At 35.1% G+C, this 17336-nt stretch overlaps 1 protein-coding gene across 1 annotated transcript in view; it reads right to left on the bottom strand.

The window, feature by feature from the left end:
* edil3a (EGF-like repeats and discoidin I-like domains 3a) overlaps positions 1-17336 on the bottom strand; it is a 192087-nt gene that overhangs the window by 116911 nt on the left and 57840 nt on the right. The window contains exon 2 of the mRNA XM_046842095.1: positions 13693-13719. Within this exon, the coding sequence (XP_046698051.1) occupies positions 13693-13719 (27 nt within the window). The remainder of the gene's footprint in view (positions 1-13692; positions 13720-17336) is intronic.

The following is a 17336-nucleotide window of genomic DNA, read 5'->3' as shown; positions in this document are numbered from 1 at the left end:
CCACCTGAGACTCATAATTCATGGGCTATCAATACAACGCTGATGTTTTAAACATAAGGGGACCTGCAGTGAATTGCATGCTGTCAAATCCTGCTGGGCAAAAAAGCAGATTAATCTTTCACAAAACCACTACCTGGTCCTGCTATTAGGCAGCAGACATTTAATTGATGTGTTCAGAAATAAAAACCTTGACCAAATTGTACTTTTTCTTTTTTGATGTTAGAGAACTTTATTCATTGACCAAAATAGGCCTTAAAATATATTGCATACAAATTGAAGAGCAATTTCTTAAATTCATCTGATTCACAATCTTGTTCATATAATGTTCCCAATTTCAATCCGATGTTTAAAGTAATGCATTACCACACAATGTCCTATGGTAATTACATTTATCCTCCACCCAGCTATATAAAATATAAGCAGTGAAAATGGAATGAAATTGCGAACAATGAATTTAATGTGCTGTGCTCGTCTCCTAGTTCAGAAGCCTGATTCTCAGGAATGCTTTCACAGCAAAATGAGCAAAAGCCAGAAGAGCACAGCGACGATGATCAAACTCAGACCCTCAATATCTTTTTATTACTTGTGTGTGCACTGACCTTTCTGTCCAGTGCAAATACTAGAGCCCATCATGCCTATCATTTCGTTTCACTCAGACACTGATTGCTGTCTATGTTGTAGTGAAACTGTGATGGAACAATATCAGAGCAATTTCCTAAATGTTATCTTTAATCTGTAAAAAATCCAGCCAACACAACGGTGGGCTGCAGTACACTGTGCTCAACATCTATTATTGCTAATAAAAAGCATTAGAGTGAAGAACTGGTCTATTTTGTTTGTCAAACTCAAAATAGATAAGGGTTAAAGTGACATTATACTTGGCAATCGTGCTGGAGTTTCCTAGACCATGGGGTTTTAAGAATATTTTAAATAAAATTTGAATGAAAAATAATTATCATAACAATACAAAACAATGTGCAGTTGTGTAAAATGCTGTAGAGATTTCCTATTGTAAATATGATACAGGTTCATTTTACTATTATTATATTAAATCCTACCACAGTTGTCTGACCTGGAGAAATGGATCAACTAAAACATAAGGAACTCTACAGCAGAAACGGGGCTCCAAAGTGGCTAAAGTGGTCCACTCTGGTATTTTTAAATTATTATATGTTAGTTGTGTGACTATATAAAGTATGTGTGTTAATAGATGGATTCAATAGCTTTGGAGTCACTGGACTTCTAAAGTTCAACTTTAAATGTAAGCATGTGATCACGTTATTAGTATCTTTATAGTTGAACTTTATTGGATGCAAGGTATTAAAACAATGCATTACATGCATAGTTAATACAATGCTGTGTTCAACTATATGAACTCCACAAATACATTTTACAATGTGTTTCATATTTTGTGAAACATGACGCATTGTGTTATGTATGTTTACCCACTGATGATCAATAACACAACAAAAGCTTCTCTCAAATGTATTGATTTGTATGTATTTATCTAAAATATATATACCAAAGATACAGTACTTATGCATTACCTATTCTGTATAACAGAACAAATGAATAGTCTACAATTTATTAACAAAATTATCGTGCCATATATAGCTATGCACATGTATCCCCTCTATTTCAAATTGGAGCTTAAAATTCATTGTTAAATGAGTTCTTTGGTAAATGGATTTGTTTTTGATGAATCTCATAAAGAGAACATACGAATGACACTATGCAGAAGTGCTTGACTGAATTAAACAGCATCCAATACTTTTAAGAAATTCAATTAGCTTAACAATAACTTAGCAAACTATACATGAAGACCAGTGAAGAGATTAGCAAGAACCCTTTACTCACTTTTACTGAAGGAGAAACCCTAACAATGTATGAGGACACAATGACATTCTCACTCAGTCCAAGAAAGCGACATATTTCAGCATTAAAAAGTCCCAAGAAGCAAAAGCCTCTTTTGAGAAAAGCCTGTCACATAACTTCCACTTCTTTCGATTAAACTCCAATCTTTTTTCTCAACCAAGCAATGATGGCAAAGGCAATAATGTGTGGGAAGACACACATCCAAATACAGCTAAAAAACACCTGCAATCCCTGATTAACACTGTAGAGCAAAAGCCCCACCCCTTCCATAAATATCAAAAGAGTCCATAAAAGATTTTGACTAGATATAAATCATTAAACATTACTGATGCCCACTTTTCTGTCACCAGCATGAATACACTGATATTACCACCACAAGTGTGTTAATGCAGTCAACATACAGTATAAGTTGGAGTGTTTTTATCTGATAAAAAGCAAAGCCGTCCCTTGGTCGGCCCTACCAGAATCTGAGGGCTTTGGCTCAGTAGTCTCATCCCTAACAAGATTTGAGGTTAATTAACAGAACGGAACGTGTATACTAGTGTTGGCTGCATTCCATTACTACATCTGTGCACCACTCTGGAGAAGATAGAGCTAGCACTTCCCCTGAATTCTGACATGACAGTGTATAATGCCACAAAGACACCCTGACAGGCTCCCTAATGAAGAATTCATGCCACTGCTAATCTCAGCAAAGACACACCAAACTAAAGGCAAGACAAAGAGATGGATAAAGACAGACAACAAAAAAGCAGTAAGTCACACTGCATATTTTCATTGTGCCCTCCGTCGAGACATCGCATGGCATCGCAGCTGATGAAGCAGAGCTTTGTGTTCAGTTCCTGTTGCCTTTTGTACTATAACAGAACAAAGCGTGTCAGTCGTTGTGTGATTGATGTCGGCCAGCATAGGCAGCACCGCAACGTGTCACAAAAAGAGCCTTATCAATCAGCCAGAGCCAAGCTACTATGCCACTCTGTGAAACCTGAGCCTTGGTTAAACACAACCAAGTGTCCTCGGTCCTCTTTAGCAATCAATCACAAAAACAGAAGCCCTTATCTACACGTCAGCTTCCCATCTACCTTTAAAATCCCATTAGAGCTTCCATTTCATTGCTAATAGGCTCTGCTTACAAAGATCAGTCAGCATGCTATTTGGACAGCATTAGTTTATGTCAGAGTCTTATAACATGGATAAAAAAATTAACCATGCCTGCTAAAAAGAGATTCTGCCAATTTTGTGCTTCCTGAAGATGATATAGTGCTGGTTAAAATCAGTATTTTGACACTTTAAGTTTTGCTTTTCCAAACTCATTGAAGCACAGCAATCATCATTTTATGCCAGTGTGAAACCTTTCTCTGGGTTCATTATTCTGTAATGCTGTTGGAAATCTGGCATGTTTACGGCATAAAAACAGTGGCAGAATGAAACTTCTTGACAGATCTCCTGAAAGGTTGAAAGATTCTTAGTTTGAAGAGAAGGTCCATGTAGAATATGGTTATTTAAATGGCAATTAAAAGGAAATTTTTATTCACTGAGTCATCAAATAGCACCATGCAAAATTTTAGTTCTGTAACCAATAATATATTAAGATGTGTATATATATATATATATATATATATATATATATATATATATATATATATATATATATATATATATGCATACTCAGCAATAAAACTCTATTAAATTTTTCTTGTGGTTGGCTGCAGCTTCTGTAAACCTTGGTAGTGTCCCTGTAGTATAACTAGTTGAATTTCTTTGTAAAATATGGGGAAATTCCTAATGTATGTGGAATGACCAGGGTTGCCAGATCTGTGCCAGAAGCTGATCTGATCAATATTAATAAAAAGACATAGTTTCCATAAATATTCTACAATGGTTTTGTATTATTACAAAACACTTTGCATGGCACTACAATTGCACATTTAGTCTTTACACTCGTTTTGTATATTGCATGCAAGTTTGTTTTGTGCAGAATGCAAATAAAACAGCAATCAGCTAACATCTGGCCATGTGTCTCTAGAGAATAACAAAGAAAACAAAAACCTGCAAAGTGGCAAGGAATACGGTAGAGTAGTAATTAGTGTAACCTTGAGTGACCTCCATAGTGATGTTCAGCAGGGCTAAGGAAGCTTAGCCAGCTTCGGCACAGCTCAGAGAGCAGCAGCGTGACGGGCAGGAGCTTTGGACTAAGGGGTCAGCTCAAACCCAAATCAAAATGAATGGAGCTCAAAATGCTGTACTTACAGTGCAGAACAAATGGCAAGGTCACATTCAGATACAGGAAAGAGAACCATTCCAATGAGTATATATAAGGCTCTTCATAGCCATGATTATTGATGCAATAATGTAAATTGAAAATATTCGTTATTGAAGAATGTGTTGTTTAAACCTCTAGCAAATACATCTAAGGGGTATTAGAAAACTTTAATTCAAACTAAAATCTAGTAAAAAAAAAAGGGAATAATAAATAAATATATTTTCTGAAACAGGACATGCAGTGTTTAGGGTTTGGGTTTACAGATGCACAAATTACTAACATAAAAAAATAAGTGGCAAAATTGTGGTTGCTGGGATATTAGATAAATTATTGAATATTAGTATGTCATATTAATGAAAAGATGGGCATTTTTTTCCTTTGGATGTGCTTTTACTATTACATTTGCTTTCCTAAAGGCTAATTTTAAGTGCCTCTTTATTTACTTGACAGGTTTGAATCCTCATACTGTATGGCTCTGGTGTTGGTGAATACATTTTCAGCTTATTTTTAAATGCAGCATAAATACAGTTACATTTTGGTTTGTCTTGTTTTGTTTTATGATGTGCTCATTCAATAACCCTGAGGGGGATGCAAAATCTTGCCCTTAACTGTCTAAATGGTGTGCGTGAAGCATTTCAAACTGAGATGGCAGTTACGAAGCCGCATAAGTAACTGTGTTTTTTTTTTTACAGCTCTTTTATGGAGTTGTCTTGTTTAGAAGCATTTGAGTCAGGGATTTGTCTTCTAGATTAGTACCTTTTTAAAACCAAAAAGGGAAAAAAACCTAGAATAGCAAATGCTAAATTAAGTAGGAAATGTAGTTTCTTTCTTTGTTTGTTTGTTTGCTGTCAAATCTAATATGCTGTAACATAAAAGCAATAGGCAATAAAAAAATACAAAAAAATCAACAGGGGACTAAGAAAGAACATGTTAATCATTTAAATAATCTCATAAGTCTAAAATTTTGCCAGTATATTGCATCATAAATATTCCTTATTGAAATGATCATATTAATCGCTGCAAAGTGACTTCCAGCCACGTTATTTGGCAGTTAATCATAAGATATTATGCAGTGACAGTTAATTTTGTGAAATACCAAATCAAGTCATGTGCAATATAACTATATATTTTTTCAATTATTTCTTAGCAATGTTTATTTTCTCAAAGTGGATTTTGATCCCACTATAACAATATAACAACAATTACCATAATACTAATAATACCATATAGAAGCACTCCGATTTACAGACATTTACAGTTATGGAACAAGGTATACACAACTATTTTTCTCTCTAATTCTTTTTTGTTTTTTTTGAGGTCATGCTGTCCCTATTCTGTCAAGCTGACTTTCACATTCATTAATTTTAATGCATCAGCAAAATTAGAATGGAGAATTTTTTGAAGGGGCACTTTATAGCTACACTACTTTACAGTTTCATGGAGGTTTTACACAGGTTGGTGGCCCATTAGTAGGAAATTGTGTCGTGCTCAGTAAAAGGTTACATGGCACACTCATGGCCTGATTATGTCCCCATTCTTTTATAGTGGACTGCTGTACTAGGCTCTTTAGATTGTGCCACTAACAGTTCACTAGTCCCTGGCCTCTAAACCCAATTCTGACTGCATCTGAAATGGCACAAGCTTTCATGCCCAAGTGGCTCTGTTCACTTTAAGCATTCTGTTTCTCTCATGGTGGCTCTAGTCATCCATGACAAAACAGATGAGATTCAGTGACATTTGACTACAGCAAACAGGAGGCATCCGTGACTCACAAAGCATAAACCCTGTGAAAGGAGGTAAATTGGTGGTGACCCATACATACGCAGTGGCAGAAACGTCTCTTAAGGGATGGAGGAGAAAGTTCAAGCTTACCTTGGGAAGTCTCTCTTTCATATGCAAGGATCTCCAAGAAGTAAAAGGTTAGACATATTTGCCTAGACTTTGAGAGAGGAAATTACAACAGGCTTGGCTGAACTGGGGTTTTTCGACCTAATCTCATGAATAATGTGTTTGGATTTAAAAGATCATGTGACTGGAATCCTGAAAAGAAAAGAGGAAAATAAAATAGAAATAAAATAGAATAGAATATAAAAAAGAGGGTGTGTAATGCCATGCCAACCTTCTATATCTTTATATCACTGGTGTTCCAAATGGACATATATTCAATACCCAATGTGGAATTGGGCATGGTCAAGACCTAGAGAAAATCTTCTGAACCTCATTAGTTCCTCAGCTACAGTACATCACTGAAGTTCATAATAGATGTAAATCATGTACTTTATGAATCTTTCTTGCAAGATTTCTCTCTAATGTGGCTGAGTAAGCAAGCATCTTATAAGTCAATATCATTTCTAATTTTGTATTGTTGACTTGACTTTTGCTAAAGAAAATAATCTGAACGCTGCTAGGCCTGCTATCAAAATCTACTAGAAAGTTGGGACATGCTTCCAGTGCTGTTTGCCCGGGTCCTTTAAGCACCAAATACAATACAGCTATCATTTTCCAGTAAAATTTTAATTAAATTGATACGTAATTGGTATGTTCATCTAAATCAATTTCTTATAGTTGTTACTTGAATACTGTTTTTGCTCATATGATCAGCCTTATGGGCTGATCTGAGTTGGGTATATAGAGCAGCTTGATAAATAAATTCATATTTATTTTGTGTATTTTGAGCCAGTCTGAGATCCAGAGTCTATCTAGCCTCCAGTCCTGACTGATCCATGCTGATGTTTGACTTAAGCTTGGAGCCTCCTTCAGCAAATAATCACTCACTGCTTGGAACTACATGGATAGCCTAAAGATTGCTATGGAATTTTCCACACAGATACTTGTACACTATAGATGGCTATGGACAGATTCACTCAGAGAGCCTAAAGTCTAAACTTACCCCAAGCAGGACATGCTAAAGTCTGAATCATTATTATTATTCAGTAGATCACTTTGCTTAGATACTATATTAATCCTTAAGTGACCATCAGCATAAGAAAATAGTGCTCTTATTCATGCCTGTAGTGGTTAAGTACAAATTATTTGTTTATTCCAAGTAATGTATTTATGTCCAGATACAATGTTAGTATTAATATTAACAATTAACTCTAAATGTAACCCTGAAACTGTTCATATGTGTAAGAATAGTGAGATTTAACAACATTATGGTTCTAATAACAATGTTTTAACCATAATGTCACACTTGCATGTTGTGTAAAATCATGTATCACAGCAAAGGCACAATGGGGTGCAAAAAAATAAAACTAGTTCTACAGTTTCCCCACCTCTTTGATTAACTTATCTTTTTTGGAAAGTTTTATGCACTCAAAGCTTATGGTTGCTAATTTTCTTTGTTGTTGTTTCATCTTTCCCCTAGGAGACCTCCAGTAAAAGCATTGTTCAGCAGTGCAGAACTGTTGCTAACAGTCGAAATTCTGATTCAAGAACCAGCTGTTTTATATGCCCTACACGAATGGGAATGTCTGAAGATATAATTGTTTCCTTCCTTATTAAAGGGATGGACAAAACAGTAACACCATCCTCCATTGGTATGCAGTGTACAAGCGTAAAAGGGGTCAAATGGCAAACTTAGTACTCAGTGGTCCCCTCTAAGAGCACTTGTGGTTTTGTTTTGCTGCGAGTGCACTGACCCAGCGAGAGCTCATGGTCATGTAGGTTCAAACATTACCAGGCATTAAACTTGTAAATTTGTAGTGTTGCAAACAAACGCTGCCACAGCAGTCTCATGGGTAAATGCTAATTGCACCTTCGACTCTTAAATGTGTCAACACTTCTGCAAAGTTTACACAAATACACTACTAAACCAGTGATTAAGCAGTGAAGAGCTGCGAGCATAAGGGCAGCACCTGTTCCACACCCATGCTGCACTTTCATTTTGCACACGCACTCACACACACTGCTAAGTGGATGTGAAAATTATACATGGCTAACAAAAAAGAAGTCCTAGCAAAGGGCAAAGAAGGGCATACTTAGCAAGTTGCTAGTTGAGAAACGAGTCCTTCTACCACATGCAGGAAATAGTTCTACCGAATGATCACACTTTTTTGAATAAATTGTACAACACTACTCATTTGTAACCTTTTTACAGGTCACATTGTAATTTATTATACATACATTTCTAGTTATGAGGCCACTTTTTTAAAACACACAGCGACGTCAGCCATAAATGCAATTAATTATAACATTACATAACAGTTTCAAAATCCATTCTGCTAGTGATCCATCCATTTATCCATTTTCCTATACAACGTATCCCTCGTAGGGTTGACAATGATTAAAAAATCCTATCCCACGAGACAGGACGGAAGCACGCACACTTTGGAAAATGCAGAGATGCCAATAAACCTACAACACATGTTTTTGGACTGGTAGTATGCAGAGTACCTTTCTGAGAGTGCTCTTGGGTTAAAATTGTTCTGAGACACAACTTTACCACATACTAAACATTGTATTGAAGAATGTGAAGGAAATCAAAGTGGATGTGAGAAGAGCGTGTGGAAACAGAGCTTACATCTGGTTATCCCAAAAATCTGACTGGTGTAATACAGCAGAAATGGAAGAGTTAATGAATAATATCGTACAGCTCCAAATATGTAACACACAAAAAATCTATTATATACACATTCCGAGTCATTTACATTTGCCGTACCATTGTGAACTCTATATTCAGAACAAATTTGAACTTTTAATATAATTGTATATATATGTGCTCTTATCACTGATACTACGGCTGGAATTTTACAAGCTGTGAGGGTTATCATTTAGAAGATTATTCTTTAATAAGATTGAACAGTCTGTTATTTGATGATGACAGAAATTAGGCTAGCTTCCAAGTTGCAAAAAAATATGCTGGTACATTTAAAGTCTCTTCTTATATTGTGCTGGGAATTTAGTGTAATACAACTTATAAATGAAAAGGTGGAATTCTTTATAAACATCAATGCATGCTAATGTGATCACATTCATATACTTTAACATAATCTTTGTGTTTGCAACCTGAACACATCCTGACAAACCCTGAAACAACCTGAAAAAGAAACATATGGGGATAAAGAAAAAAAAGGAAGATTGCTAGATGATAATGAGATAATGAGATGGCTGTTTGTCGAAAATCTAACCGATACATTTCACATAATAAGAATGTAAAAGGTTTGTTAGCAGCTCTTATGGCAGATTGAATAAAGTGGTTTAATTAGTCATGGGTTACAGCATGCCTAATGAAATGAGAAAATCTCACGTATAAAAATCAATCATAGCAACATCTTGCTGAGCGAGAGCTGCCATCCCATTTAGGTCAGTGTCTACACAAGATTCATATTTACACATACTGATTTCTGATTTAAATACAAAGTCTGATCTCAAGAATGATTAATTATTGTGACAATTTTTTAAAATAAAAAATATAGATATTATTCTCATTCAACTTATTCAACTCATAAAAAGTCAAATGCTGTTCATAACTTCATGATAAGGACCCAAAACCCACTAGCAGCACATACTCACTAACTGCACACACATTTCATGGTGTTACTAATAATCATATAGAATTATATTTATGTAAGATTAAAAAGTATACGTGACTGCATTAATGTTGTATTAAGTATTTTACATTTATATATACTTAAAGTATGTAAGTGTAAATGACAGGACGATTGTATGTTGTTTTGGTACCACCGAAAAGTTGATTATTTTTAAATGACAACATGTTGTATTTCTTCATACTTTTGTAAGAGTAGTTATTAGCCATATTATTATAAAACTTCTTTTATAAATGAACAAACACTATACAGAAAGCTTCACAATATTACTTTTATATTTTACCTTATTTCTTCAAAAGAATCCCTGTTTTTTTTGCAGTAAACGCATATTAAAATAAGTGCAATAATATATATCTGTGATTTGAACTGCAGTCAGGATCGCTGTTATAGAAAGCTAATCAATGTCTTTTACACAATCAGATTAAAAAATAATTGCATAATAAAGCCAAAAGTTCAAGGTTAGTAAAATTATTCTTTCGTAACTTAATGTAAAAAATAAACAATAAATAGAAAACATTTTGTGCGTGCGTGGGTGGAGTTTTTCATGTCTACTTTTGCTGGTTTTGAGCTTTAGTCTTTTTACATGCCGTTGAACTGAACCTGAAATTTCTCAGATGATAACTTAATGTATAGTATTTGAATACTAGATTGCTAACCACACAAAAGGTTTAAATGCCAGGCTTTGTTTTATTCTTCATACTTTTCCCTTTTTGTTAATGTTTAAATGTTTAGTTTATGGTGTTTTCTCTTTAGTTTAGTTTGTTTTTTCTTGTTTTGTGTCTTGTATATGTAATTTGCCACTGGAGCCATTTCCTTAAACATTCGTTTTCAAAGGAATGAGAAGAAAGTGAGTAATATTCAACACTGTCAGATGTGGCTTGTGTAAATGCGCTGTTTTATGCATAGCATCATGTTTTAGTCCTTTGAGGTTATAACATGTGCTAATCAAAAGCTTCACTTTTCAGCAATTTCCAACAAGTGTTAAAGAAATACTGTAGAGCAGAAAAGTTGTGTGGGAACTTGAGCACGTTTACAGGAATAAGTTGGACAACATAATTCATTTGAAAAACTGAGTGCATGGTATAATTTGAGTCTATGAATTAATTGTAACCCATTGACCTCATTTAAAGTCTGCAATATTTTTTTCATAACCTTAACACTTACCCTGATTCACTAATTATTTTATTCATTTGTTGATTGATTAATATATCTATATACTGTAGTTAGCAATAACTTTTTTACACCTACTTATGTAAAACCTGTGATTTCCTGAGCAAACACAGTCAGTATTATCAGTAACATCAATGCTTTAACAAACAAAAACCTTCTATTGCTAAAATAAATAGTAATCTTTATTTTTTTTTTACAGCATGTAATCTTTACTTATTGTTCTGCAGTTATATAATGTCCACCTGTATAAATCTACTTTGTGGCAGACTGTGGAACACATTAAATCCAGGTTTTTAAAAGACAGAAATAATGGGTAAATGTATAGTGTATGTGTATATGTATATACACTATACACAAAATGCCTGTGACTAGGTATGAGGCGGCAGTTTTCCAAGAAGGATTAGCGTGAGAAGAAAAGCTAGCGTGTGTAAAATCATAATGTATAAAAAAAAAATGTCAGTTTCAGGTTGTAATACAACTAAAGATGGAAATGTTCATGTTCAACATTTATGCAAGACTGATTCATTTTTGGGGTTAGTTGGTTGATTGACTGACTGAATGAATGATTGATTGATTGATGGATTGATGGATTGATTGATTGATTGATTGTGTGCTTGATAAGATCAGTGAGGTCATGGCTCAAGGGCACAGGGGCATTTTTTTGCTAAAACAAGTTTAAATTCCTTTGCTACAGTGAAGGGAAATTATAATACAATATCATGATAAAACATTCTAGACAAATGTGTGCTTCCAAATTTCTGTCAAAATCTTGCATGTAACAGTCCACAAACTTTTTTCAGTGATTATACTTAAAATCTCCTGCGAAAATGTTACCTGAAAAGTGAAGAGGCACCATGTTTACAGTGTTTTAACTCTTAAAACTTCATTATTATATATATATATAAAAATGCTCTACTGAAGCTTTAATAAAGACTGTATAAAAGACTACAGAATATTAGATTGACTTCAATATAAAAATAAATCCACTTATCTGCTGCAGACGACTACAAGGCGCAAAAAGCAAGCTATTTGCCAATCAGAAATATGCATCTAACTCTAGGCCATTATGAAATCTATTCATGCTAAACTGTGAACACATTTCCCATTACACTAGCAAGAATGGGAGTTTTTAGGATTGGCTGATAGGGGCTATGGCATTAGAGAGCTTTTATAATAATCCATGATGATTATCTTTTCCCTGCTGCATGCTGGATGCTAAGTGCATCAAGCTACATCATCAGCTCCTTGTAGAGAGTGAGCTTCGAGCTGGATGGAGCCAATCAAAGATGTCCTGTAGGGCACTCAATCAGTAATGAGTAATGGAGGGAGTGTTAGTGAAAATTACATACTGTATAAAACGTTCTTTTTACAATAGATTACTTTGAAGAAATTGCAGGTTTTTGCTTGTTCTAGCTCTGATGTTACTGTGAAAATGACTGCTACAGAAATTAAAGAAAAAAAAAACTACAGAATGTTGCCTAAATATCTACATTTCCCATATTCCACCTTTGCACTACCATCTCCTTTTCTACTTTTGTAGTGTTAAAGCTAAATTGAACTGGATTATGACTATATGTCATAAACAACATACACAGAATAACCCATTAAGAAGTGAGAGGATAATCTACTGTTCTTTATATATTAAGCACAGAAAAGTAACAAATCAATGAAATATTGTAAATTAACATCCACCTTCATTTGGTAAAACCTGTTCATTATTCCTGGTAGTTCAATAGTCCACCCATATAAATCAATCAGAGTAATAAGAAGGTGTTTTTTTTATAGAAAGAATATGTCACAACCACAAAGAGACCATTGACTAAAAAACTGTGAACAGGTAAGAAATGCATTACTCAGAAAAACAACCAGTATGACTGATTAGTAGAATCAAATGTATAAAGTCTATGTCAGTGCGAGATTTTAACAAAACAGGTAAAAGTTTAAATAGTGCTTTTATTGATTAAACACCGCATATGTTCAGATTTTCTTTGGAGTACGAAGTAGGAATGGGAGCCATTGTGTGTCACATCTGCTACCAACAAGCAACAAACCAGAGCCAGAGATTTTACTGTGAAACTCTGTGGTGATTAAGACAAGTACTTTGTGCATGCTCAATACTAGTCACTGTGACAGTGAGGAGGGGAGAGACAGAGAGACAAAAGAATCCTGGAGCATTTAATCTGAAAGACAAATATACAAAGAGAAAAAATAAAATCCTGGATTATAAAAAAGGGTAGAAGAACAGTCGTCATTATTAGTGATGACCACACACTCAAGATCAATGAAGTAGCCACAAGTGAGAAAAGGAGGTTGTCTTCGTGTGTGTGTGTGTGTGTGTGTGTGTGTGTGTGTGTGTGTGTGTGTGTGTGTGTGTGTATACATGTGTGTAACAAAATGTCCCAGGATAAAATCCTGCTAGTCTGTTTTGTCATATTAAGGAGTTAGGGTTTAATGTACATTTGTGTGTGTGTGTGTGTGTGTGTGTGTGTGTGTGTGTGTGTGTGTGTGTTTGTGTGTATGAGGAAAAACACCTCACTGTCTAAACTGTTCGAAGTTCTCAACCAAGACAGATTTTCACAAAAAAAAAGCCATCACTGGTTCCTTTACACTATACTGTAGCACAGAACAAAAGAGAGCAATATTCAAATTAGCATTAAAATCAGACACTTGGAGGTAAAATAAGAGATTTTAAAATATGGCAAATTATAGAGGCAAAGGACATCATGTAGGAAGGCGTGCATGACAAAAATAGATGACAGGAAAAAACTAAACAAAATGGCAGGTAGAAGCTAAATTAGGATAATGGAACATGATGCAGGCCTGGAAATATCTTACCTGAATGTGGATCTTTTCCCTCTGTAGCTGTTAAAGGAGAGAGAGAGAGAGAGAGAGAGAGAGAGAGAGAGAGAGAGAGAGAGAGTTATATTCCACAATCCATTCCTTTATTTATTTCTTTTTTTTAATAATTCATCCTTTCAAGTTCACTGGGTTATCAAACTGGCTAATAATAAAATGCAATTCCTTCTTCCAACCAGAAAACATAATTATAATAATCACAGCAATTGCTGTCCTCATCCATGCAGTACCAAGGATAGAAACCAAACAAACTCACAATTAAAAGTTATAGTGCATTCATCACTACACTGCAACTATCCCATTATAACAATCTGTGCTAAATCTAAATTCCCAGAGTTCTCGCTTGCCAGGAGTTAATGCATTGCCTAAACACCACTGCCCTCCCCATGAGGGCACCCAGCGTTTACTCCAGCACCCCGTTTATTATTCTGGGGCCATGTTCCGATCAGCTGCAAGAGCACAAGCTGCTTAATCATCTCACTGGCACCAGAATATCAGCCTGAACCCCAACACATCCGGTATCATTAGCCTCACCTTCCATCATATCAAGCACATGGCACAGCACTGGGGCAGTGTGATTCCTCCTGCTCTCAAAATGTTTCTTGGTCATTTTTTATTCTATCATCCATCTCATGTCATAATGGTGTCAAGGTTGAAGGTCAAATAATGATCACTTGAAGTGCTGTCGACGCAAGCTCTTATAAAAACATTCATTAGTGTTGTTGAGGAATAACAGAGCTCTTAACCTGCGATAATTACATACCGCATTATGCACAGTACGGTAAATAGCCCGTTTTTAACACGTAATTAAAGGAAGTTATTTGCATTCTAAACTCTATCATTGCCTTTAAAAATATTAAAAAAGTGCAATAGAGTAATTGAATCAATGACTGACAGTGAATGCATCAGCTCCTTTTATTATTTTCCTAAAGCATCATTACATGGCTTAGAAGATCCTGAGTGGCCTGCTGTAAAGCTCTGAACTCAACCAGATTAAAACACCTTTTGGATGAACTGAAACTCTTTCCGCACCCCAGGCCTCATCACCGTACATCAATATAACAATACTAATGCTCTTGTGGCTGAATGAACACAAATCTTCAAAAGCACACTCAATAATCTAGTGGAACATCTTCCCAAAAGAGTGGAGGTTATTAAAAAAGCAAATAAAGACTTAATGTGGAATGGAATGTTAAAAAAATATATATAAATCTTAAGGTGAGGTGTCCACAAACTTTTGTCCATATAGTATATTCTTTATTACATATCCATACACATATTAATTAAGGTTGTAATAATTAAGGCTCTGTTGCATTAAATATGTATAGAGTATACACTATTATGTACTAAGTAGTTTTCATGTAAATTACTATGTACCTACCGTATTTTCCGGACTATAAGCCGCTACTTTTTTCCCGCGCTTTGAACCCCGCGGCTTAAACAACAAATCGGCTAATTTATGGATTTTTCCTGGGTTTTTCCCGGTTTCACAAGCTTCAAAGCCAAAAAACTGAGACCCATAACATTAGACCAATGAAATTGCGGAACGGGTTCAGGTAAACCAATGAAACTCTTTATATGAAATCACATCCTGCTCCCACTAAATCAGACCACACCACATCATAAATATGGATGAGGTACTCTGACGTTTGACCTGCCGCTCACTTGCTAACTCCAGTTGCAACAGAAATCATATAAGCACAGACAGGTTTCCAAAACTCTTGCTTTTTTATTTTACTTGGCAACAGCGTTACGGGTTAGTCAAAGAAACTTAGAAATGAGCATCAGAAAATAATAAGGACATAGTCCTCGGTCTTGCACACATGCAGTATTACCGGAAAAATGCGGCAGCAGGCTATTCCCAAAATGCCGCTCTGCTCTTAAAGGAGCCACAACATATTTCACCCGTTACACCGTGTAACAGACACTGTCTTTCGTTAAACCCTGTGTAAAGTTCATTAGTTTCAGTGTAGTGCGGCTTATAGACAGGTGCGGCTAATTTATGTTCAAAATAAAAATCTTTGTCAAATTCAGTGGGTGCAGCTTATATATGGGTGCGCTTAATAGTCCGGAAATTACGGTAACTAACCAGTCAAACAAAACATTACTTTTTATTATTACATCTTTACCACTTCAATGCTGTTTATCAGCGAGTAAGAAACTAATGGCACATTACTGTGTTTGTGATACAATCATATATACATATATTACAACTCAATGTTTTACGGATTCTCCAGAGTAAAAAAAGTGGTTCATTTTTGGTATTTTAGTCATAACGTTCAGAATGATTTCATGAAATTAGAGCAGTTAATAGACTAAACACTGAGAGCATGAGAACAAAGATGGCAAGCGGCTTTGAGTAGTTCACTGCTCTCTGGTTTAACCTGCCAAATCTCTCTGTAATCACTACACAGATGCAGATGATTCACTCCAATGTCTACTGCCAGACAACAAGCACAGATTATTTTCTTTCAGCCAAAGACACATGACCAACACACACAATACAAAATACTATATTAAGCCTTACTGAACAAAGTTCATGTTAAAGTTAATGAGTGGGGTTAGTGTTTGAATCTCTTTGCATGAATTGTTATAATGACTCTATATTTTAATAAATGACTCATTTACAAATTTCCAATTTACCAAAATCCCACCACATTGCTTTTACACATTATGATTTTTTGAGTAGAAAGTTTTAAACTTTATCTATTATATGTAAACATAATACAATAAATAGTATATGACATCTGCTTCATGGTGATCTAAATACTACACTCTGAGGTCTCAACCACACATGTGGATAGTTTTGGGGGGGGACATTTTTTTCTACATTTTCTCTTCTATCCACAAAGTACAAAGACACCCATGTTTTTGAACACAAAGCTTTTTTTGTCTTTTCATTTCCTCCAATGTGAAAAAGTCCATTATCGTATTTTTTCCTTTTTTTTTAAATTATTTTAAAACGCTGGAGTCATTAGGGTCAACTTGATGATGTGGTTTTGTGGATTTGAAACAAAGGCTCCCTTTTTCATGTCTGTTGTTCATGCAGTTCTTTGGGGTCTGTCATTTTTAATGTTTGCTATTAAAATTTGGCTTTGTTTTATTTTGACACTTTTGTGCAGAGGTGTCAGGATGTAATATGCATGGTACGGCTTCTGAATCCACCACTCTGGCAGTAGCAACCACACTGCAAATTAAGTACACTTTGTATTTGTGTAATCTTAAATGCAAAGACACAGGAAGTAGCAGGAGGGATATTTTAGGGGCGTTTGACATAATTGTTTATGACATATGAGGCCGTCGTGCTCATTTCAGAATTCTTTTATCGTTTTTGTTTATTTATGTGTAAGAAGAAAAAAAGCTGATAATGTGAACTGGAACCTCTGTGAAAAGTGTCTCAGAAAATACAAAGAAATGTTTTCAAAATGGTCCATAGACTGAGCATGAGAGGTTCTGATTTGCATACTGCAAACTATATCAAGCTGTGTTTCTTTTGGTTTTGTTTTTCTTTTTTCATTCTGCTGCTCTTTTCCTTTTTAATTTCCTAGGTTCCACCTTATCTCTTCCCTCGGAGCATCACTATGTCCAGTCACTTGATTTAGGCCAGCTTTACACAGCAAGTA

Source organism: Silurus meridionalis, chromosome 27, assembly GCF_014805685.1.
Source record: "Silurus meridionalis isolate SWU-2019-XX chromosome 27, ASM1480568v1, whole genome shotgun sequence".
Lineage (NCBI taxonomy): Eukaryota > Metazoa > Chordata > Actinopteri > Siluriformes > Siluridae > Silurus > Silurus meridionalis.
The sequence above is the reverse complement of the archived record's forward strand: the minus strand, read 5'-3'. Positions and strand labels throughout refer to the sequence as shown.